Source organism: Stegostoma tigrinum, chromosome 33 (assembly GCF_030684315.1).
Source record: "Stegostoma tigrinum isolate sSteTig4 chromosome 33, sSteTig4.hap1, whole genome shotgun sequence".
In the NCBI taxonomy this organism is placed as follows: domain Eukaryota; kingdom Metazoa; phylum Chordata; class Chondrichthyes; order Orectolobiformes; family Stegostomatidae; genus Stegostoma; species Stegostoma tigrinum.
Genome location: NC_081386.1, coordinates 37011671 through 37037100, shown reverse-complemented (window position 1 = coordinate 37037100; position 25430 = coordinate 37011671). Strand labels below are relative to the sequence as shown.

The window sequence follows — 25430 nt, the reverse complement described above, 5'->3', positions numbered from 1 at the left end:
TCAGTGGGCGGAGACACATGCTCAGGGGCGGTGTCTTCTGTGTCAGTGGGCGGAGACATGCTCAGGGGCGGTGTCTTCTGTGTCAGTGGGCGGAGACACATGCTCAGGGGCGGTGTCTTCTGTGTCAGTGGGCGGAGACATGCTCAGGGGCGGTGTCTTCTGTGTCAGTGGGCGGAGACATGCTCAGGGGCGGTGTCCCTGGTGCTAGTGGGCGGAGCTCTGTCGGTAATGGCCGAGCTGCTCCTGCTCCCTGCTGACTTTGGGGACCGGGATTCGCAGCGCTGCCGTCTTGGGCCACGGGTCTTAACCGCTCTGGGCCTCAGCCTGGGTGCACCACTGCGGGTCTGTTTACCGGGAGGCTCAGCTCTGTGCTCTGCTTGGCCACGGGCGGACCGGGCCGAGGGCTTCTTGCAGCTCGACTGCAAATGCGTGAGTCCGGGGCTGTTAGAGAGACCTTGCCGGGGCCTGAGCTTGGGCCTCGGGCACCTAGAGCCCCTCTCCTGTGTTAAACTGAGGCGGGTCCGGGTGCGGGCTGTTCAGTCACATGGACCCGGGCCCGGGCCGGTGGTGGCACAGCTGCTGCTGAAGGAGCTGCTGAGGGGGTTGTTCCTCTGCCCGGGGTTTGTGGTTACGGTAGAGCCGGAGGCCGCGGCCTGGCCTGGGTTGTTCCTGCTGGATGTGGCCGCAGTAGAGCCGGAGCTGTGTCCCGGCAGCGTTGGCGTCCTGGGCCCCGGGACCCAGCTGGAGGTGGCGGAGCGGCTGAACCTGGAGCAGTTCCGAGCCCGAGGAAGGGGCCTGGACCTGGGCAGCCTGCAGCTGTCTGCTGCCCCGCTCCAGGAGATGCTGAACCTTCCGCTTCGTTTCCCGCGGGCCCTGAACCGCCTCGGTCTGCCGTGCCCCCGGGGTTTACTGTTACTTGGGCCTCCGGGGGTGGGGAAAACGGCGCTGCTGCGCGCCGTGTCCCAGGATTTGGCCGCTCCACTGATCCTCGCCTCCCCCGCTACCCTCCGGGGCTCCCGGCCGGGGGAGAGCGAGCAGAGGCTGCGCTGTCTCTTCGCCCAGGCCGAAGCCCAGGCTCGGGCCGGGCCCTGCATCGTCTTCATCGACGACATTGAGTCGCTGTTCCCCCGGAGGGCGGCGGCTGGGAGCCGGCCTGAGGACCGCCTGGTGGCCCAGCTCCTTACTCTGATGGATGGCCTGGAGCCTCGCACTCGCCTTGTCGTGGTAGCCGCCAGCAGCAGCCCCGAAGCCTTGGAACCCGCATTGAGGCGACCCGGCCGCTTTGACCGAGAGGTGCCTGCCTTCCTGAATCGGCCAGTAGTCAGGGTTTGGGAGACAGAGATCCTGGTTTGAGGGAAGAATGGTAGACACCAGGGCAGGGCAGGGCAGAGACGAACCCCTAGGCCAGAGAGAGAGGTACCCGCGGGGTAGGGGTGAGGGAGGAGAGAGACTGGGGGTTTGGGTGGGGGGCAGAGAGACAGATTAAGGATGAGGAAGGCTGAGAGAGTCAGACCTGACGTGGAGAAGTGAAACACTTCCAGGAGCACAAAGTCAGATGTAGGCGATTTTTATGCAACTAAATCCTTAATGGGCGATTTTTATAATTTACTGAATCTGAAAGACTGAGTCTGCCTTTTAACTGCCTTTACAGGTTGTAATCGGGGTTCCAACGACGTCGCAGCGCCGATCCATTCTGGAAGTAGTCACCTCATCAATGCCTCTTGGGGCTGATGTTGATCTGTCCTGGCTGGCAGAAGCTACAAGTGGTTACGTTGGTGCTGATCTGACAGCCCTTTGTCGAGAGGCTGCTCTGCAGGTTGTGAGGCGCAGCTCTCAGGTACTAAAAAGAGCAAAAGAAGCAAGGCCGTGGGGTGTGTTAACCGTGCTGCCCAGGGCATGTGAGGCCTGGAGTGGTGGCTCATAGAATTTATTTGTGCTATTCAAAAACTTACACTAGCTGAGTATAAACCATGTTCAGTCAGTCGCAGAACTAGCCACTAAAAAACAAAAGAACTGTGGATGCTGTAAATCAGGAACAAAAACGGGAGTTGCTGGAAAAGCTCAGCAGGTCTGGCAGCATCTTTGAAGGAGAAAACAGTTAACATTTTGGGTCCAGTGACCCTTCCTGTGAAGGTTCTGAGAAAGGGTCACCAGACCCCAAACATTAACTCTGTTTTCTCCTCCACAGATGCTGCCAGACCTGCTGAGCTGTTCCAGAACTAGCCACGTTCTCAATTAACCTAAAAGTCAGAGTCATAGTTGTACAGCAGGACACCTGGGAGTGCTGAAGACAGTTGTACTCCTGTGAGTTGAGGCCAGATCAGTGTCTGCATGGAGACTCTTCATAGGCGTGCTTTGTTTTTTAATTTTTGCATTAATCAGACAGACTTTAGGAATTATTCTCCTATTTCAAATTTCTCTTTGTAATTATTGACTCTGATTTCTTTAAGGACGCAATGAGCAAGAAAATCACCTTTGCAGACTTCTGTGAAGCAATGAAGATTGTGCAGCCTTCCTGTCTGAGAAGCAGCATCGGGCTTACTGGCTTCAAACCTGTCCATTGGGATCAAATTGGTGGCCTGGAACAAGTCAAACTGAAATTGAGACAGGTGACGAATGTAGCTGTGGTTTAAAGACACAGGTGGCTGTTGTGACCCAAGCCCCTCCCATCTCAGAATTCGCTGTCGCCCACTCCCAGCTGTCTGCTCTAATGGATGAGGCAGATCTTGAATGCAGTCTGTAATTGTTAGCATTCTCTCTGCAGAGTATTGAGTGGCCAATGCTATACCCGCAGGCATTTGAGAGGATGGGGGTGACCCCCACTCGTGGAATTCTGCTGTATGGACCCCCAGGGTGTGCAAAGACCACGCTGGTGAAAGCTGCAGCCTCCAGCTGCCGCTGTCCTTTCCTGTCGATCAGTGGGGCAGATCTCTTTTCACCGTTTGTAGGGGATTCTGAAAAGATTCTGGCTCAGGTGTGTATTTACAACAGGTTCACTCCAGACCGTGTACAGCAAGTTTAATAGTAACCTTATTTAAAGATGTACACTAGCCAAAGTACTTCAGTAAAGCAAAGCCCATGTGTTTTATCACCAACCCTGTACAGATCTATTTCCCTTGTTCTGAGCAATTCAGTTATGTCTATAGTTGTCATGCAGTGAACATCACAAAATACCATTTTCTTTGATAATTCAGATTTTTCTGAAGCCTGTGAGCACTCCCATCTTTAACACTCTAGCGTTAATTATCAAAGCTGAACAAAATAAATCTTGGTGATAGTTGGTTATATTAGTTCTGTTTGCTGTCTGCCCCCCTCCCCCAGCACATTGACATTCTGTTCTGTTTAAAGTACAGGTTTTTCAGCAAGCTCGAGCTGTAGCTCCATCCATCCTGTTCCTGGATGAAATTGATTCCATCCTTGGATCACGTTCACTTGATGAAGCAAGTTGCCGTTCTGTTAAAGAGCGGGTACTCTCTGTTCTTCTTAATGAGATGGATGGAATTGGGCAGCCACTGATTGGGAGGAGACACGCAGAAAGGAAAGTACCTGCATCTGAAGGAAATCAAATGGAACAGACAAAAAAGGTATAAGATTAAACCGACCAAAATTTAATGTGCTGGTGCTGGATGATTTCAGTGGAGTGAGGCGGGGGAGGGGATTTGTTTCGATAAGATCATCTCAGTTATGTTAAACTGACTATAGGAGTAACCTAACACCTCTCCTCAACAGACTCTGTATACCTGAAATCAACCCAGTGAGTGTACCCTGGACTGTCTCCAGTACCAGTATATCTTTCATTGATAATAGAATCAAAACTATTCGCAGTATTTCAGGTGATGTCTAACTGGTATCTTGTATAGTTGTAGCAAGGCTTCCCTATTTTATTGTTCCGTTCCCTTTTAAATTAAGGCCAGTATTCCATATGCCTTCCCTATTAGCCACTGAACCTGGATGCTTGATTTTTGTGATTCATGTATGAAGATGCCAAATCACTTATGTAGTCTCTCTCCATTTAAATAATTTGCAGTTATCCTATTCCTTCTGCTAAAGTGCGCTACCTCAGATTTTATTCCAAGTGCTTAGTTTTTGTCCATTTGCTTAACCTGTTTATATCCATCCAACACCCTTGGCCTCAAACTAGTGTGCAGTAAGGTTAGAAATCTTTTGAGAGACAATAAACATCAGCCTTTGGAGAGAACATTTCAAAGAACTGTTGAAGTATCATACACTCAGCAATGAGGTTGTTAAATTCTGATGAAGGGTCTAGGCCCGAAACATCAGCTTTTGTTCTCCTAAGATGCTGCTTGGCCTGCTGTGTTCATCCAGCTTCACACTTTATCTTGGATTCTCCAGCACCTGCAGTTCCCATTATCTCAGGATGTTAAATTAGTTTTGTGCGAGTTAGGTTTTTTTTATTGTCACATCTAGGGCAATTTAGTGAAAAGTGTTTTGTCTCCACAATCCGGTGCGATTTTTGAGACATAAAAGAATGAGAAGAAAGTACTTAAAAAGAATTCACCTGCATTGACTGGGGTCCCAAACATGGCTGTAGTACCCTACTCCGGACTGACTGCAGGCAGGAGTCTCCAATCTGCCAATTCCAGGAATCCATGCATCGGGCCCACAAAGCCAGGAGTCCCTGCTTCAGTCAGACTGCTCCAGCATCACCATGACATCAGGGAGGTGAAGAAAAGAATGTGGCCAGCCTGGAGCGGATGGGCCTATTGTGCCGCAGCTGCCATTTTGAATAGCTGGGACAACTCTTCCCCCTCCATGCTGCAGAGCCCGCTGTCCTCTCCCCAGCATCAAGGCAACAGTTCAGTTCGGGCACCTAGTGATGACAGTCTTCAATGATCATGACATCTGTGCTGTTACTAAGACTCTTGTGTATTAGGCAGCCATCTTTCTGACTCTTCTGTGTGGTTCTGAAACATGGGCTATGTATAAATACCACCTCAAGGCCCTTGAGGTCCTACTAATGCTGTTTTGAAGCCGATTCTCCACATCAGCTGCGAGGACAAGTGTGCTAACAACATACAGCCAAATAGCATAAGCATTGGGGTCAAACTGATGTTGCTGGGCTGGCTACAAGTTTAAGTCCCAACTACCCAAGTAGATCATCTTTTCCTCATTCAAGGAAAACACCAGAACAAGAGGGGCACAATGGAAGCATCTCAACGAGTCCTTGAAGGCTTTTATTCCCCAAGAAATGCAACATTGATGTCTGCGGATGGGAAACCCACAGTCAGAAGAAATGGACTTGGACAAAGTTCCTGTATGAAGGGTCATAATTTTTTTTTTGATAGCATCAGTTTTCTGGAAAATGAACCAGAGAAAGTAATGCCCGGAACCAATTCTGCCTACCAGAAGACCTGCCAGATGTGTGAGTAATGCAGCTCAAGGTTTGAGCTCGTCAGCCATAGAAGAACCCATTGAGCCAGAGACACACAATTTGCTGGGTTGATGATCATACTCTTTAACGAGTGACTATTCATAACAACTATATCCCTCTGCAATCTCCCATTGTGTCATCATCATCATTACTTGCCTTTCCCACCTTTTTGTGAGATATACAAATCTACCAATGATTCATACACACTTGTCATTGGTATCATTTGTATATTGTTTGTTAGTCCAGTTCTGAATTATGGTGACGAATTAAACAACTCACTGGAGGCGGCAGTTCCACAGATACCCTCTCCTCAATGATGGGACATTCCAGCATACCATTGCAAAAGATAATATTGAAGAAATTGTGATGACCCATCAGTGCTGTTGGTTCACTGTTAATGCAGTGACAGTAGATATGACAGCTGCACAAAACTATCATGAATTGAGAATTAATGAGCTCAATACTTACACTCTGGGAAATGTCAACAATGTTTGGAGATACTTTCCTTGAGCTAAGTTTCAGTTGTATAGCTGAGTGTAAAACCAGTTTCAGACATCACTGAATCAGTATAGAAATGAATAAGATAGACCGATAGCTTGGAAAAAATCAATTTTGAAACTTTTAACCAAACTGTAAAAAAGGAAGGATTGGAGTAATAGAATAATACAATACTGAAGGGACCATTCTGCCTGTTGCACCTAATGCAAGCTGTGGTAAAACTGGCCAATTAGGGAATGATTTCTGACAAAACTCATGTTTGATAGCAGATTAGAGAATTTCCTTCTTCACGGCTGATTTACCACAAGGAGAGTTCCTCATTTATAAATTTCATAACCTTTGGCATGGAGAGTTTTTATTCATTCATGGCATGAGGGCATTGCTGGCTAGACAGCGTTTATTGCCCATCCCTAATTGCTCAGGGCAGTTGAGTTAACCAAATTGTGGGTCTGGAGTTGCATGTAGGCCTGACCCAGGTAAGGATGGCACTTACTTACCTCTATGACATTAGTGAACCAGATGGGCTTTTCCAACAATTGACAATGGATTCACTGTCTTTAGACTGTTACTTCCAGGTATTTATTGGATTCAAATTCCACCATCTGCCGTGCTGGGATTCAAACCTGGGTCCCCACAATGTCTCAGGGTTAACAGTCCAGTGATAGCACTAGGCCATTGCCTCCCCTCTTTTCTTAACTTTTTGACTAGTCAAGGTTATTTGCACACTATTGTAGTTTGCTTCAGGCTCTAGTGTTCTGCTAGGCAGTAAAATCTTCACTCAGAATCCATCATTGGCTGGATCCATGGCTGTAGCACAAGCTTGGGACCACTTCCCACTTCTCCTGCAGCTTAAGCATGAAGTTTAGTTTAAAGGAGCAAAAACCTAAAAGGTTGGAAGGTTTCAGTCTGAAAGGGTTATTTGTGTTTTTTATTTAAAAAACTGACTTGTAAATGACTTTAGATGTGAAAATGAATAATGTCTAAGGAACTGTTCAGTGTGTCCTTTATTGGTTGATTTTTAAATTGTAATAATTATGGCAGTACTCCTATTTCTCAGATATTTGAGGCAATTAATTTGATTTGGTTGGTTGAAGTGCAATGTGGGATCTGGTCTCATCACCACAAACTCAAATCAAATGTTACTTCTGCCAAATAGCTGCAGTGAAAATTAGCACATGCTATTCTCCGTATACTGATGCTGGATTCAGTCTACCCTGGTAACTGGCAGCAATGACCATTATGGAATTTCCAGGACACTTGTATTGATGTCTGCAGATCTCATTAATTTGATGTGATTTTATTTATTGTCATGTGCATCTTGTTTTGACACCTTTTTACTTGTATTTTGCTTAGTGTTGCCACGCTCTGGTGCCATCTTAAAATACATAAATAAACCAAAACACAGAATACGAAGGGATAAAAATGAAGGAATAGTGTCCAACTTTACAGTCCTCCTCATTAAGTATTCAGTCATGGGCCTGGTGGCCAGTTATGAGACCCCTTTGCCATGCTGCCACTGGAATGAAACTCGCACTTTTTGGCACCACCATTCCTCTGATGGCCTCCCCTGTGTCCTCACTGATGTTGCTGGTTACTGCACTGGCCTAAACCCAATTCTTCCACCGTTGTGAATCTGCTTTGGACCCACCTCACTGCCGCCAGGTGCTGTGCTGGGCCTAAACCCGCATCACCAGTGACCACCTCCATGAATCTGTGCTGGGTGCAGATGCTGCTGGCAGCCTTTCACTGCAGCAGCCATGAGTTGATGCTATGATCACCTTGTTAATACAAATGCTGCTGAGGCTGAAACTCTCCTTTGCTGCTGCCATGAGCCTGCGCTGCTGGGCCCACTCAAGCCTGCCCTACACTTAACATTATTGAATATTTTTAAGGTAGCAGTAGTTACATTCTTATTAAGCAAGGGGGCTGGGGGCAAAAGTGGTGGAAAGTTATGAGGTAGGCAGGAATGTTTATTCAAGTTCAAAATCAGATCTTCCAAGATATTGTTGATGGAGCAGCCTCTGGTCTGAATGGCCTGCATCTTCTAATTGGTAACATCTCTAGGTCAAAATGTTCAAGTTAGATTGGAAGTGTTCATGATATAAACTGGTGGCATGCTGAATTTCCCACACTCCTGACCTTGTGGATAAGTCAGAGTTCTCAATAGATGGATATCCCCAGGCTCCACTCAAAGTTTATGGGCTATTCTGATCATGTCCTATTTCACTTTTCTATCAAGTGATGTAAGTAAATACTTAACGCACTTCTGCTTGCATCATGCTTGAACTGCCGCCAAGCAGTCAATTATTGAGCCAAATGTTACATTTTTCTAAACTAGTTGAAAGTTGTGAGTGAGTATACTGATGACAAACAATGCAACAAGAAATATAGTATTTGTATGTTGCTCAGGCTGTTCCAAAATGATAACTCTGATCACAGTTTCCAGCAGATATGAACAAACTTTCAAATGTTATGCGGATGTAGATGGGAACAAAACTGCTCCCACAACACCTCACAACAGGATTCTTTAAAGCTAAACTAATTCCTGATTTGATTAATCTGATATAAATCATTTATAACAGTAAACAGGAGACTCCTGTCTACCCAATTTGCTTCTTTTGACTGTTATTGAAGTGTTGTTTGAGGAACAAAAGTGGTCTCTATCCCCAGTGTCCACAATTGCATACATTGTTTAACATTCCAACAGTTTTTCTCAAGCATCCAGTTTGAGCCAAATAGTTTATTTTGTTTAAAGTTTCAGGAGATTTATAACAAAGATGTGATCGTAGTGGCAGCTACAAATCGGCCAGACCTAATCGATGATGCTTTGTTGCGACCTGGAAGATTTGATCAAATCATCTCTGTCCCATCTCCGGATGCAAATGTAAGTTTGGGCTTGAAGTTAATCACTCACACCCTATTACTGTGCATCTTGGTGCTGAGGGCTCAGTAAGCAGATACTGCCTACATTCTGGTGCTTTCAGCTGTATTCATTTTTGTCACAAAACAACAAAACATACTCATGAGAAAAAAACTTGTGTTTAAAACAGAGCCCTTCAAGGCACTCAAGACATCCTAAATTACTCTGCATTGGAGTGTAGTCACTGTTGAAATGCAGCAAGGGAAAAAAGGAGAAGATCAACTTTGAGGATAAGCTTGCAAGTAGTATCAAGGCAGACAGCAACAGCTTCTTTAAATAATATAAAAAGGAAAAGTCAAATCAAATTGAACAAACAGCAGTGACCCCAAAACAGATCCTTGTGGTACATCACTAGTAACTGAGCTCCAGGATGAACATTTCTCATCAACAACCACTCTGGCGGCTTCCAACTAGCCAATTTCTGATCCAAACCACTAAATCACTCTCAATCCCATAACTCCGTATTTTATGCAACAGTCTACTGCCAGGAACCTTATCAAATGCTTTACTGAAATCCATATACACCACATCAACTGCTTTACCCTCATCCACCTGTTTAGTCACCTTCTCAAAGGCACGACCTACCCTTCACACAACCATGTTGACTATCCCTAATCAAATTCATCTCTTCTAGATGATTATAAATCCTATCTCTTATAATCCTATCCAGCACTTTAGCTACAACCAAAGTAAAGCTGACTGGTCTGGAATTATCAGGATTATTCCTCCTCCCCTTCTTGAACAAGGGGACAACATTTTGCTATCCTCCAGTCTTCTGGCAGTATTCCTGAAGATAATGACGACAAAGATTAAAGCCAAAGGCTCTGCAATCTCCTCCATAGCTTCCCAGAGAATCCCATCCGGACCAGGGGACTTTTCTATTTTCACACTTTCCAGAATTGCTAACACCACCTTGTGAACCTCAATCCCATCTAGTCTAAATAGCCTGTATCTCAGTATTCTCCTCAACAACATTGTCTTTTTCCTGTGTGAATACTGACGAAAAATACTCATTTAGTGCCTCTATCTCTTCGGACGCCATGTGCAACTTCCCACTACTGTCCTTAGCTGGCCCTTATCTTACTCTAGTCGTTCTCTTGTTCCTGACATACCTATAGAACGCTTCAGGGTTCTCCTTGATCCTGCTTACCAGAGACTTCTCATGTCCCCTCCTGTCTCCTCTTAGCTCTCTCTATGGGTCCTTCCTGGCTAACTTGTAACTCTCAAGCACCCTAACTGAGCCTTCGTGCCTCATCTTTACATAAGCCGCCTCCTTCCTCTTGACAAGAGTTTCAACTTTAATAAACCACGGTTCCTTCATTTGACCACTTCCTCCCTGCCTGGCAGGTACATACTTAACAAGGACACGCATTCACTGTTCCTTGAACAAGCTCCACACTTCAATTGTGCCCAGCCCCTGCAGTTTCCTTCTCCATCTTATGCAAACTAAATCTTGCCTATTCGCCTTATTATTGCCTTTCCCTCAGCCATAACTCTTGCCCTGCAGTATATACCTATCCCTTTCCATTGCTAAAGTAAACATAACCAAACTGTGGTGACTATCAACAAAGTGCTCACCTACCTCCAAATCTAACACCTGGCCTGGTTCATTACCCAGAACCAAATCCAAAGTGGCCTCACCTCATGGTCTATCTACATACTGTGTTGGGAAACCCTCCTGCACACATTGGACAAAAACTGATCCATCTAAAAGTACTCAACCCATGTTTCCAGTCAATATTTGGGTAGTTAAAGCCTGTAATGTGGATCGACTGTAATCCATTTACCTTTTTCCTGAACCTGAGGTACAGGACTCTCCCCGTAACTCCTCTCAATTAACCCCTCAGCCTCACGAATGCTCCGAAGTTCATCCAGCTCCAGCTCCCTTGCGCAGTCTCAGAGGAGCTGAATTTGGGTGCACTTCCTGCTGATGAAGTTAGTGGGGTCACTACTAGTGAACCTTACTTTCCACATTCTACAGGAGGAGCATGCAACTGCCCTGGTACCCATTCCTCTGTTCTAAATTCACACACCGATTAATGGGAAAAAAAATTAAAAGAAGTAATCCTACCAAATCAGTGCTTGAGATTTGTTTTTTGGTTAGGGGAGGATGATGGGTGGGAGACATTTCCTAAGTATTTTGGGTAAAGCAACCGCCCAAATATTACCTCACTTACCTTCGCGTCGGCACTCTGGCTTGCACTGCTGCTGCTGAAAAACAAGGGAATGCTGTGTGTCAGTGGTCTTGATAGTGCAGAGACCCAGGCTAATGCTGTTTCAAAGCTTCAAATCCCCACCACATGGTGAAATTAAATTTTTAATTACAGATGTATTAATTTAACCTGTTTACTAGAGACCATGAAATCATTGTCGATTAGTGTAAAGGTCTATTTGATTCACTTCAGGGAAGGAGACTTGCCATCCTTACCTGGCCTGCATGTGTCTCCAGATCCACAGTAATGTGAATCTTAACTGCCCTGTACAGGGGCATAGCAAGTATCTCAGATTCATAGTTGTGCAGCACGAAACAGAATCTTCAGTCCAACCTGGCCATGCTGACCAGATATCTAAATTAATCTTTTCCCAGATGCCAGCCTTTGGCCCATATCCCTCTAAACGCTTCCTCCTCATATGCATCCAGGTATTTTTTAAATGTTGTAATTGTACCAGCCTCCTCCACTTCCTCTGGCAGCTCATTCCATATACACACACCATCCTATGTGTGAAAACGCTGCCCCTTAGGTCCCTTTTTACATCTTTTTTCCCCTCTCACCTATGCCCTCTAGCTTTGGGATCCTCCACACCGGGGGAGGAGGTGGTGGTGGAGGGCCTTGCCTACTCACCCTACCTATGTCCCACATGATTCTATAACTGCTTATAAAGGTCACCTCTCAGACTTCAAAGCTCCAGGGAAAACAGACCCAGTCTATATTGCCTCTCCCTCTAACTCAAACCCTCCAACCCTGTTAACATCCTTTTAAATTTTTTTTCTGAACCTTTTCAAGTTTAACAACATGCTTCCTATAGCGGGGGAGACCAGAACTGAACACAGTATTCCAATCATGGCCTAACCAATGTCGTGTACAGCTGCTACAGGACCTCCCAAGTCCAGTACTCAATGCACCGACCAATAAAGGCAAATATACCAAACATGTTCTTCACTCTCCTATCTACCTGTGACTCCATTTGCAAAGAACTGTGAGCCTGCACACCAAGGTCTTTGTTCAGCAGCACTCCCCAGGATCGTGCGATTCTTGTACAAGTCCTGCCTCAGTTTGCCTTTCCAAAATGGAGTGCCTCACATTTAACTAAATTAAACTCCATCTGCCACTCCTCAGTCCAAAGGCCCATCTGATCAAGATCCCATTGTACTCTGAGCTAACCTTCTTCACTGTCCACTACACCTCCCATTTTGGTGTCATCTGCAAACTTACTAACCATACCTCCTGTGTTCATATTCAAATAACTTGTCAGTGCCACAGAGCAGTGGATCCAGCACTGATCCTTGTAGCACACCACTGGTCAAAGGTCTCAGTCTGAAAGCAACCCTCCACCACCACCACCAACTTTTGAGCCAGTTCTGTATCCAGATGTCTAGTTCTCCCTGTATTCCATGTGATCCAGCCTTGCTAACCGGTTCTACCATGCAGAACTTTGTCAAATGTTTTACTGAAGTCCATCGAGATCACGTTCATCACTCTGCCTTCAGCAATCCTCTTCGTTACTTTGTGAAGCTTGAGAGACATGGTCTTCCAAGCGTAAAACCATGTTGCCTGCCTTGTATCAAAACAAAAGGAATGAAGACCAGACAAGCCACCTGGCATAGTCCTAAGAAATGGAAATAACCACATTCTACTCTGGCCTGCTATCTCACTGAATCACAGTTCTCCTCACTATCATTTGAGGGAAAATAGGGAAAGTTGTACCTCATTAGACATGCAACATCCTGATGTGTCGGTTAAAATGGCATTAATATGAATTGGTCCCAATTTGTCACTGATCGCTTGGTTATGCTGTCCCGTCAGGTTGGCAGATTCAGCACAGGAGTGCCATACAGTCAAGAGGTAGACTGTATCCATACACCCCAAGGACTGCTGGAGTTGGAGACAGCTCATCACCACAACTGAGGACATTTAGGGATGGGGGATAAATGCAGTCCCAGCCAGTGATATTCTCATCTCGTTAGCAATTCTTTTAACCATTGCACAACAAACTTCTGCAAACAGCAGTTGAGAATGACCAGATAATCTGTTTTTTGCTTGTACTCCTTAGAAAATGTTTGTTTTCTGAAGCAGTCATTTGTGTATGTTCCGCTTAGTAACAGGTTTTTTTTTTAAAAAACAGACCAGACTTTCGATACTAAGGATTTGTACTTCCAAAACTCCACTGGATGATGTATTGTTGGAGAGGCTGGCAGCTGAGACAGCTGGCTTTACTGGAGCAGATATACAAAATTTATGCAAAGAGGTGAGTGAAGTGTTTGTCTGAGATTGGCGGACTCTTGGTGCAGGAATCCAAAGATCTGGATTTGTTCATGCTGTCCTGTCAGCAGTTAGTGACAGATTAATACTAGGCCTCAAGATTGAATGTGACTGTCACAGGGTTTAAAACTGAAAAAGCATTATTGTGTAGAAATGCACAGTGCTTTGGAATTTGAAAGTCATGAAAACATGGATTGATTATGCCACATTTTGAGGTGATGCACACCTATTACCTCAGTAAAGGCTATGACAAAATTCGACTGTCATCGCCAGAACTTTCTGCTCCCCTTGACAAACTAATCTGGTACAGCAATGTACTGTTCATCTACATGACTATATGGAAAATTGCCTGTGTGCATCCTGTACGTGAAATTCAGGCAAATTATCACCCATCAGCCTAATCTTGATCATCAGTAAAGTGATGGAAGCATGTTATCAGCAGTGCTATCAAGCAGCTCTTGCTAAGCAATAACCTGTTTGCACATTTTGGGTTCTGCCAGGGCCACTTAGTTCAAACGTGGACAAAAGAGCTAAAGTGGTGAGGTGAGAATGACAGCCCTCAGCATCAAAGCTGTGTTTGACGAAGTGGGGGATCAAGGAGCCCCAGCAAAACTGGGATTAATAGGAATTGCAGGGGCACATCAGCAAACTGTCCTGTAGTTAGAGTCCACCTTACACACAGGAATATGGCTGTGGTTGTTGGAGGTCAGTCATCCCATCTCTGGGATGTCCCTGCAGGAGTTCCTCAGGGTAGTTCCTAGGCCTAACCATCTTCAGCTGCTTAACCAATGACCTTTCCTTAAAGTATTCAGCAACATTCATAACTAGTCAGATACTAAAGTAGTCAGTGTTTAAATGCAACAAAGTCTGGACAGCATCCAGACTTGAACTAAAAAGTGATAAGTAACATTGGCTGACATTTGTGAGACAATACCCGTCTCCAATATTATAAATCTATCCACTGCCTCTTGACATTCAGTAGTGTTACCATCACTGAATCCCCCACTATCAATATCCTAGGGATTACCATTGACCAGAAATTCACTGGGCTCACCATATGAACACTGGCTACTGGAACAAGTCACAGGCTATGAATACTGCAGCGAGTAACTCTCCTCCTGACTCCCCAGAGCCTGTCTGCCATCTACAAGGCACATGTTGGGAGTATAATAGGAAAATTCCCCACTTTCCCAGATTGGTGCAGCTCCAACAATACTTGACGTTTGATAGCATTCAGGACAAAGTAGCCCTCTTGGTGCCCCATTCAGAAATATCCACTGTCTCCACCATCAATGCTCAGCAGCATTGTGTACTATCTACAAGATACACTGCAAAAGTTTGCCAAAGCTCCTTAGAACCTTCCAAGCCCACAACCACTTAGTTCTACAAGAATAGAAGAACACCACTGAGCAAGTTCTCCTTTAAGCCACTGATCATTCTGACTTGGAAATAAACCATTGTTCACTGTCACTACATCAAAATCCTGAATTCCATCCCTAACAGCACCAAGACTAAGGTATAGCAGCAGAATTAGGCTATTCAATCAAGGCTGATATGTTGTTCAATCCTGTTGTCCTGCCCGCTCCCATAATGTTTGATCCTCTTACTAATCAAGAATCTATCTCTATCTTAAAGACACTCTGTAACTTGGCCTCCATGGTATTGTGTGCAGTGAGTTTCACAGATTCACTGCTGTGTAGGTAAAGAAATTCCTACTCCCCTCCAGTTCTCTTGTCCTTTCATCTTGAGGTTTTGCCTTTGTCTCCTAGTCTGTCCCACTGCTGGTGACATTTTCTCCACATCTATTCTTTCCAGGGTGATTAGTAATCTCTGTTTTAATGAGATCCTTCTCCCTGCCCCCCAACCTCATGCTTGTAAATTCCATCGAGTATCAGAGACCTCAACTGCTTCTTGTATGATAAGCCCCTTCATCCAGGATCATTCTAGTAAACTTTCTTTGGACCCCTTCGAAAGCCAGTACATTCATCCTTAGGTATGTGACCCAAAACTGCTCTCAATATTCCAAACATGATCCAACCAGAATCTTACAGCCTCAGCAGTACGTCTCTGCTCTTGCATTCCAGCTCCACAGAAATGAATGCTAATATTGCGTTTAACTTCTGAACTGCAATTGAGCCTGTATATTAACTTTAACAGAATCCTGAAACTAGGATTCCTAAAATCCCTTTATTTCAGACTTCTGAAGCCTTTTTCTGTTAGGACGAAAAAGTATAGATTACTTTCTGACAGTGTGTAACCTCACACTTTTTTCCACATTATGTTCCATCTGCCACTTCTTTGCTCACTCTCCTAGCTTGTCCAAGTGCTTCTCCAGTCTCCCTACTTCCTCAACACTACTGCCCCCCCACCCCATCTGTCTTTATATCAGCTGCAGATTTAGCAATAATGCTGTCAGTTCCTTCGTCCAGATCATTAATGTACAACATGGTTCCAACACTGACTTCTGCTGCACTTCATTAGTTACTGGCTGCCATCCTGAAAAAGACGCCTTTATCCCTCCCACTGTGCCTTCTGCCAGTCAGCTAATCCTCTATCCATGTCATGACCATGCCCCTAACACCATTTATGTCATCTTATTTCTGTGTAGCACAAATAGATCATATTCACTGGTTGTCCTTTGTATAATTTGCTCCTTGCCTCAAAGAATTCAAACTGATTTGTCGGGCATGACCTCCCTTTGAAGTCAGGCTGACTCAGCCCTTTTTTTAACCATGCAGTTAAGTACTCTGTCATCTCATCCTTAGTAATGGACTTTCAAATCTTACCAACAGAGATCAGGCGAACTGGCATATAATTTCCCATCTTCTGTCTCCTTCCCACGCTTCTGACACATGCTATTAGATTAGCCATTTTCCAGTCTTCTGGGACTCTTCCTGACCCTACTGTTTGCTGAAAGATCACCACCAATGCTGCTGCGATCTCCTCGGTATCTCCTTCAGAAACCTTGGGTTTTAGTTCATTGTATCCAGGAATTTATCTGTCTTCACCTTCTCCATGATGGCCACAACACTAACCTCTGCCTCAAGACTCGAAGTTCTGGTACACTGCTGGTGTCTTTACCAAGATGCAAAGTATCTGTTCATTCCTTTGCCATGTCTTTGTTCCCTATTACCACTTTTTTCCCAAAAAAATTGATTTTGCATCTACGTACAGCACCTGGACTGCAGTGGTCCAAGAAGGCAGCTCCACCCTGTCAGGGATAACTAGGGATGGGAAATCAATGGCCATGTCCCATAAGTGAAGAGAAAATACTCAGCTTGAACTAAATTGACCTTTAAATTCTACTCTGCTGAAGGAATGGGCAGGTGTCAGGCAGTGTCACGTGCCTTGTCTCTATTGTCACTTTCCAACTGAAGCTTTTTGTTTTGTTGCTTGCTCCACAGGCTGCTTTGCTGGCTCTTCAAGAAAATGGACTGGATGTTGCAACTGTGAAACATGAGCACTTTCTCAAATGTCTTCAGAGTTTAAAACCCTCTTTAAGTGGCCAGCAGTTACACTTCTATCACCATTTATTTTCTACCGTGGCTCAGGAATAACGTGATTTTCACTACAATCAAGAAGTAGCTACTAATTCCACAAGGCTGAAGAACCAAAATAGGTAGAAATGTAATTATATTATGTAAATGCATATTTCCTTTTAATAGAGTCTCTTGAACATCAATAAACTGGAATGTGTCCATCTGATTAACAAATATGAACTGCAACAGTTCAAGGTGGTAACCACCACCATCCCCAGCGCAACTAAGACCAGGCAATAAATGCTGACTCCTACATATCACATGCGTAAAGGCAGCTACAGCACAAACATAAGACATAGGAGTGGAAGTTAGGCCATTTGGCACATTGAGTCCACTCTGCCATTTAATCATGGCTGATGGGCATTTCAACTCCACTACCCTGCACTCTCCTTGTAGCCCTTTAATTCCTTGTGAGATTAAGAATTTATCAATCTCTGCCTTAGAGGCATTTAATGTCCCAGCCTCCACTGCACTCCATGGCAATGGATTCCACAGGCCCACCACACTCTGGCTGAAGAAATGTCTCCTCATTTCCTGTTTAAATTGACCCCCTCAAATTTTAAGGCTGTACCCACAGGTCTTGGTCTTCCCCACCTAACGGAAACAACTTCCCAGCATCCACCCTTTCTAAGCCATACATTTTCTTGTAAGTTTCTATTAGATCTCCCTTCAACCTTCTAAACTCTAACTCATCTGTGAGAATCTCTGCTGGACACGCTCCAGCGCCAGTATGTCCTTCCTGAGGTGTGGGGCCTAAAATTGGACACAGTATTCTAAATGGGGCTTAACTAGAGCTTTATAAAGTCTCAGAAGCACATCTCTGCTTTTATATTCCAATACTCTTGAGATAAACGACAACGTTACATTTGCTTTCTTAATCACTGACTCTACCTGCAAGTTAATCCTGAGAATCCTGGACCAACACTCCCAGATCCCTTTGCACTTTTGCTTCACTAATTTTCTCACCATTTAGAAAATAGTCCATGCCTGTATTTTTTTTTCCAAAGTGCAAAACCTCACATTTGATCACATTGAATTTCATCAGCCATTTCCTGGACCACTCTCCTAACTTGTCTAAATCTTTCTGCGGCCTCCCCACCTCCTCAGTACTACCTGCCTGTCCATCTAACTTTGTATCATCGGCAAACTTTGCCAGAATGCCCCCAGTCCCTTCATCCAGATCATTAATATATTAAGTGAACAGCTGCAGCCCCAAAGAAACAGGCTCCCTCCAGACTTGAACTCAGATCGCAGTGTTCAGAAACCAGCATGCTCGTCATTACACCATGACGACCAGAGCAGAACATGACCTATTATAGCCAAGATGGAGAGGTGCCAACCTGTTGTGATTATTTATTTAATGTAAGATGAGAAGATATTTGATCACAGTCATCAGTGAGCAAAGCCTGAAGCAATGAGTATGAGAGGGTTTAGTATCAGCATTATTGTGTTTTCCATTCCTGGATGTGTGCTGACCTTGTTATGACTAAAGTATGATTGGTGGCATTTGATACACGAGAACCTTCTGACTAGTTTTGTGATTTTGAATTAATGGATCCAGCTGCATGCTGCAGATAATATTCCAAAGCACACCCTGATATTAGCCCCAATCTACAAGAGAGGAGTTGAGAGAAGTGCCTGCCAGTTATCGAGCGATTTTTGTGTTTGTTTTTGATGGTAGATAAAAGATCTAACTGGGTTTAGGGGAAATGTAGCTGAGGGTTGTGTCCCTAGTTGTAGTGTGGAAGGAGTGAAAAAAGTGCAATCCAGAAAACAGTGTGTCATTTGGCCAGAGTGAAGGATCGTAAGATTGGGGTAAAGCTGCAGAGATGGGTTTCAGTCAATCAGCTTGGGAGAGGGGGGGTAGGGCTCATGGGCCATCAGAGAAGGATCAATTTCAAATGCTAGTTATACTGAGGTTAAAATTTAGATTTTGTTTTGACTGTTGAAGCCATATTCCATCTCCATCTTGTTGGATGCTTTGCAGTTTTGTCACTTGAGCAACTAGTGGACCCCTTTCTCAGAAATCAATTTCCCCTGCGCCCAAAGTAGTGCACTGCAGCAGCAGTACAGAACTTGTTGCAGAATGGTGATTGGAACATGTTTTCACTTAGTGATTTAGCTCCTCAACCTTTCTTGCTAAAGGCTCTTTTCTTCCCACGACCCCTCTTCCCCAAATCTCCTGGCTCCCACAAACTCCATTTTCTTGCCCATGTTGTAAATACTCTGTTTTGAAATTGCCAAGATATAGAGAAAGCAGAAATATCAGTGCAGCAGCAAACTGCTGATCTAGTCTACAAATCAGAGTTTTATGTTGGACATAGAAACCAGAGGAAGCCCTTTATCTGTGTTCATCATTCAGTTGCATTGTAGTTGATTTGTGACCTGGCTGCATTTAACGAGCCTTTAACCTTGGTTTGTGGGTATTTGCAAATCCAGATAGGGAGGAATAAAGCAAAGAATTGTGGGTGCTGGAAATCAGAAACAAATTACTGGAGAAACACAGTGGGTCTGACAGCAACTGTGGAGAGAAAGCAGAGTTAACTGTGCAGGTCCAGTGACTGTGCAGAAGGTGAAGACACTTCATCTGATGAAGAGTCACTAGACTCGAAACAGTAAATTCATTTTTTTCTCCACATATCCTACCAGACCAAGATGAGAGGGAGGTTGAAATAAAGGAGGTGGTGGTGGAGGTCACACCACTGGTCTAAGAAAACAGCCTTCTTTGAAGAGGGATGGTCAGAGAGCATCAAAATAAAGGAAGATAGAATACACTGAGGGAAGAAAAAGCGGTAATTGCAAATCTGAGATTCTGGTGAAAGCCACAAACTGTCATGGGAACCTTGAAGGGCAAATATTAAGAAAACATGCTAAAAAATGAGTTAGGGTCCTGAGTAATTCCAGGCCAAAATTGGGAGCATAAAAATTGTCAGTTTGAAAGACTTTAATCACGGGCAGAGAGCATAGATTTGATAAGAGACGCTACAATCTCTGTGGCAAATGGAATTAATTCTGGATAAATGTGAGATGATGCACTTGGGCAGGACAAATAAAGCAAGGGAATCCATGATAAAAACAGTAGGTCCCTGGGGAGCCCTGAGGATCAGAGGGCCCTTGGTGTGTATGTACATCAATCCCTTAAGATAGCAAAATAGGTGGATAAAAAGTGATTATAAGGGTCAGTGGGATAATTGCCTTTATTAGCCAAGGCATAAAGAGTATCGAGATTATGCCGGATCTGTGTAATGTGTAGAAGACTGCCACCACTCCATTCGCTCCACCCAAGAATTCCTGAACACCAAAGGCACCAAGATAGAAGAGGATGAAATAATGGTCTCCTTTGACGTAACAGCCCTGTTCACATCCATCAACATCAACCTGGCCAAAGAAACACTGACTACACTATTAGAAGAACCAAAGACACATACACCAGACACCAACCTCATCAGTAAGGACAACATCATCAAGCTAGTGGACCTATGCCTCACCACCCACTTCACTTTCAATAACAAAACCTACAGTACACTCATGGGATCTCTGATATCAGGGTTCTTAGCAGAGGCAGTAATGCAGAGACTCGAACAAACAAACAGCTCTGCCAATCATCCAACCCAAACTTTGGGTCCACTACGTGGATGACACCCTTGTCATCACTAAACAAAACAAATTAGAGGAAACCTTCAAGACCATCAATAATACCCTTACTGGCATAACATTCACAAAAGAGGAGGAGAACAACAATAAACTGCCATTCCTAGATGTCACAGTAGAGCGAACAGTCAATGGGGAACTTCAAACCAGCGTCTACAGGAAAACAACACATACGGACCAAATACTGAACTACAGGAGCAACCATCCCAACACCCACAAACGAAGCTGCATTAGAACATTATTCCAACGAGCCACCACACACTGCAGCACAGAGGAACTACAAAGAGCAGAAGAAAATCACCTATACAGTGTATTCAAAAAGAACGGGTACCCAATGAACACAGTCCGCCGATTCCTCAGCAACAAACCCAAACAAACAGAAAACGGGCCCAGAAACCATAACCACTCTCCCCTACAAAGACATTTCCAAAATGACTGCCAGACTACTCGGACCTCTTGGCATCAAGGTAGCCCACAAGCCCACCAATACACTAAAACAGCAGCTAATGAACTTAAAAGACCCTATACAGACAAGCAAAACGAACATCATCTACAAAATACCTTGCAAGAACTGTGACAAACACTACATTGGACAAACTGGCAGAAAGCTAGCCACCAGGATACATGAACATCAACTTGCCACAAAACGACATGACCCACTATCACTCGTATCCTTACATATAGATGAGGAAAGACACCACTTTGATTGGGACAACACATCCATCCTAGGACAAGCCAAACAGAGACATGCACGAGAATTCCTAGAAGCATGGCATTCCAACCAGAACTCCATCAACAAACACATTGATTTGGAGCCAATCTACCACCCCCTGAGAAAAAGAACTGGAAGTGACATCACCAACCCAAGGAAACCTAAACAGATAAATACAAAGCAGGACATAACACCAGCGCTTCGTCAGAGGCTCACTGATGATGTTACCTAGAATGGTGACGACACATCTGAAACCTAACCTTTCAGCTCAGCGAGCAAACTCCCATCCAGAAACTCAACCTGAGCTACAAATCTTCTCAAAACTCATTATACATCTCAATCAGATCCCCTCTCATCCTTCTAAACTCAAGTGTATACAAGCCCAGTCACTCCTATCTTTCAACATATGATAGTCCCACCATTCTGGGAACTGACCTCGTGAACCTACACTGCACTCCCTCAATAGCAAGAATGTCCTTCCTCAAATTTGGAGTCCAAAACTGCACACAATACTCCAGGTGTGGTCTCACCAGAGCCCTGTACAACTGCAGAAGGACCACTTTGCTCCTACACTCAATTCCTCTTGTTATGAAGGCCAGCATGCCATTAGCTTTCTTCACTGCCTGCTGCACCTGCATGCTTGCTTTCATTAACTGATGTACAAGAACACCTAGATCTCGTTGTACTTCCCTTTTACCTAACTTGACTCCATTTAGATAGTAATCAGCCTTCATGAATGAGGCAGAGGTCATCTAGTTCTTTCTTCAGTGCCACAACCTCCTTCAGAAGCTGAATGTGTTCACACTTTCCACAGCTATAGGAGCCATAAGCATCACATCATGCGCGCAGCACACTGAATCAGCTTTGCAGTCATGTCTTCACCTCTTCAACAGTGGCGTAATCTCCTCACTGAGCCTCTTCACCGAAAACTCCTCACCCTAAGACTTGCACTTTACTCACCAAGCACTTCCCACAACCCTTGTTTTTTTTGACTGTGAGTCTGTGGAGGCCTAATTGGGTTGGAGGACATACCGAGTAGGACCTGGGGCCGAGATCACACCTACTTAAATAGCGCCTCACCCGCCTTCCCGACAGCCCCTCTGCCCTGACATCACTTCCGCCCGGCTCCCGCCGCTCTCTGATGCGCGACAGGACCGTTGGCCTCGCGGTAAGTATTTAAATAGCGCCTCACTCGCCTTCCCGACAGCCCCTCTGCCCTGACATCACTTCCGCCCGGCTCCCGCCGCTCTCTGATGCGCGACAGGACCGTTGGCCTCGCGCTAAGTATTTAAATAGCGCCTCACTCGCCTTCCCGACAGCCCCTCTGCCCTGACATCACTTCCGCCCGGCTCCCGCCGCTCTCTGATGCGCGACAGGACCGTTGGCCTCGCGCTAAGTATTTAAATAGCGCCTCACTCGCCTTCCCGACAGCCCCTCTGCCCTGACATCACTTCCGCCCGGCTCCCGCCGCTCTCTGATGCGCGACAGGACCGTTGGCCTCGCGCTAAGTATTTAAATAGCGCCTCACTCGCCTTCCCGACAGCCCCTCTGCCCTGACATCACTTCCGCCCGGCTCCCGCCGCTCTCTGATGCGCGACAGGACCGTTGGCCTCGCGCTAAGTATTTAAATAGCGCCTCACTCGCCTTCCCGACAGCCCCTCTGCCCTGACATCACTTCCGCCCGGCTCCCGCCGCTCTCTGATGCGCGACAGGACCGTTGGCCTCGCGCTAAGTATTTAAATAGCGCCTCACTCGCCTTCCCGACAGCCCCTCTGCCCTGACCGCGCCTCGAGGTAATACGTTGGTTGAGCGCAGCAAAGTACCGAGTACGATCCTGGATTGAACGGGAGATGGTGCAGAGGAGATTTATGAAGATGTTGTTTGCGCTGGAGAATTTATGAGGAGATCGGACAGACTCAAACTGTTTTCCTTCGAGCAGAGGAAATTGAAGGTAGAGATGATTGTGTATAAAGTTATGAGGGGCATAGACAGGAAAGAACAGAGACTTTTCCACTTGGCGGGAATGAATGACTACGGTGTAGATTTATAGTAAGGGGCAGAAGATTTGAAGGGGATGTGGGGAAAAGCTTTTCCCCCAGAGAATGTTGGAATCTGGAACTCCCTGCTTGTAAGGATGGTCTAGGAAGGAACCCTCCACCTTTAGAAGTTTTTAAATGTGCACTTGTAATGCCAAGTGTGGAACTGGGATTAGTTAGCTGGGTTTTTTTAGACCATAAGACATAGGAGTGGAAGTAAGGCCATTTGGCCCATCGAGTCCACTCTGCCACTTAAATCGTGGCTCAGGGGCATTTCAACTCCACTTCCCTGCACTCTTCCTGTAACCCTTGATTTCTTGAGAGCAAGAAATCATCAGTCTCTGCCTTGAGGACATTTAACATCCCGGCCTCCACTGCACTCCATGTCAATGAATTCCACCACTCTCTGGCTGAAGAAATGTCTCCTCATTTCTGTTTTAAATTTACTCCCTCTAATTTTAAGGCGGTGCCCACGGGTCCCAGTCTCCCCGTCTAACAGAAACAACTTCCCAGTGCCCACCCTTTCTAAGCCATATGTTATCTTGTAAGTTTCTATTAGATCTCCCCTCAACCTTCTAAACTCCAATGAATACTCGCTCTAATGAATACAATCCCAGGATCCTTAGCCGTTCATTGTACGTTAAACCTAACATTCCAGGGAACATCCATGTGAATCTCCACTGGATACGCTCCAGGGCTAGTATGTCCTCCCTGAGGTGTGGGGCCCAAAATTGGACACAATATTCTAAATGGGGCCTAACTAGGCTTTATAAAGTCTCAGAAGCACATCTCTGCTTTTATATTCCAACCCTCTTGAGATAAACGACAGCATTACAGTTGCTTTCTTAATCACAGACTCTACCTGCAAGTTAACCTTTAGAGAATCCTGGACTAACACTCCCAGATCCCTTTGTACTTCTGCTTTACAAATTTTCTCACTGTTTAGAAAATAGTCCATGCCTGTATTCTTTTTTCCAAAGTGCAAAACCTCACATTTGCTCACATTGAATTTCATCAGCCATTTCCTGGACACTCTCCTGAACTGTCTAAGTCTTTCTGCAGCCTCCCCACCTCCTCAGTACTACCTGCTTATCCACCTATCTTTGTATCATCGGCAAACTTTGCCAGAATGTCCCCAGTCCCTTCATCCAGATCATTAATATATAAAGTGAACAGCTGCAGCCCCAACATTGAACCCTGCGGGACACCACTCGTCACCGGTTGCCATTCCGAAGAAGAGCCTTTTATCCCAACTCTCTGCCTTCTGTCAGACAGCCAATCCTCAGTCAAAGCCAGTAGCTCACCTCAAATACCATGGGCCCTCACCTTACTAAGCAGCCTCCCATGAGGGATCTTATCAAAGGCCTTTTTGAAGTCTAGATAGGTGGTGTTTTTTCTGTGCTATGGATTTTGATGACTTTGTATATCGGATGACAATATGGACAGTGTGGTGTGGTCTAAATGGATGTCAGCGAGGCTGATGAACATGGTCCCATGTTGTAGACCAGTCACAAAAGTAAAGGGTTATGGCCAATGGATGTTGTTGGCACTAAAAGCTAAGAGTTCAATGAGTTTCACTGGCTTGCTCTTGTCTTCCCTGCTGTTTGTGGGGTAGCTTAAATGAATTAGACTAAACGTAGGGATCATGATTCAGGAGGATTTTGCCAGACTGTAAAATATTAGTTCTGAGAAAAGATTGTAAACGCTGAGGTTGTTTTCTTAGTACTAGTGGGGATGAAGATGTATAAATGATGAGGGATTTGGAAATAATTTCCTTTGTCCTCTGGCTGTTGACTCTTCGGTTAAAGATTTAAAATAATTGGTATCAGGAATAAGAGTGAGAACTGTTTTCATCCAGAAGATGGAGCACTGAAACTCTGCCTGAGACAGTGATACTCTTGCATTTTAGAAATATTCGGATTTTTAGGTGAACGGCTGGAACCGACGGGCAAATGGACCAAGATTTGAAGAGTGGGAATATCTTCAATGTAAAAAAATTTCTGTTTCTGATCAGCTACAGTGAGGCCTGCTCTCTCTAACATCAGCAATGTGATCTTTGCTGGATTTTTCATTCATCACCCTGCTCCAGCCAATCAGGAGGGACATAGGATTTTTCTAGAAACCATCTCACTTCCTTCTCATCATCTTGCTCCCAGTCAGTGGTAAGATTCTGATGATTCGCAGCTTATATTGAGGAGCTT

General features: G+C 45.1%; 1 protein-coding gene and 1 long non-coding RNA gene across 2 annotated transcripts; one reads left to right on the top strand and one right to left on the bottom strand.

Annotated features, from left to right (window-relative positions):
* Window positions 1–170: 170 nt before the first annotated feature.
* afg2b (AFG2 AAA ATPase homolog B) lies at window positions 171–16977 on the top strand. The gene is made up of 8 exons (XM_048563170.2): window positions 171–1293; window positions 1652–1837; window positions 2451–2609; window positions 2765–2974; window positions 3354–3584; window positions 8646–8774; window positions 13155–13277; window positions 16696–16977. Exons 1-8 carry the CDS (start codon window positions 229–231, stop codon window positions 16846–16848), a joined length of 2256 nt encoding a protein of 751 aa, XP_048419127.2. The 5' UTR covers window positions 171–228; the 3' UTR covers window positions 16849–16977.
* LOC132206181 (uncharacterized) lies at window positions 3011–22245 on the bottom strand. Its single transcript, XR_009442893.1, has 3 exons — window positions 22154–22245; window positions 10988–11018; window positions 3011–3552 (listed from the first exon to the last, which is right to left on the bottom strand). It is a non-coding gene; the product is annotated as an uncharacterized LOC132206181 (long non-coding RNA).
* Window positions 22246–25430: the final 3185 nt, after the last annotated feature.

Coding starts and splice junctions, on each gene's coding strand:
- afg2b (XM_048563170.2), top strand. CDS start 229: ATGGCCGAGCTGCTCCTGCTCCCTGCTGACTTTGGGGACCGGGATTCG. Junction 3,585..8,645: donor AAATGGAACAGACAAAAAAG/GTATAAGATTAA, acceptor TTTTGTTTAAAG/TTTCAGGAGATTTATAACAA. Junction 8,775..13,154: donor TCCCATCTCCGGATGCAAAT/GTAAGTTTGGGC, acceptor TTTAAAAAACAG/ACCAGACTTTCGATACTAAG.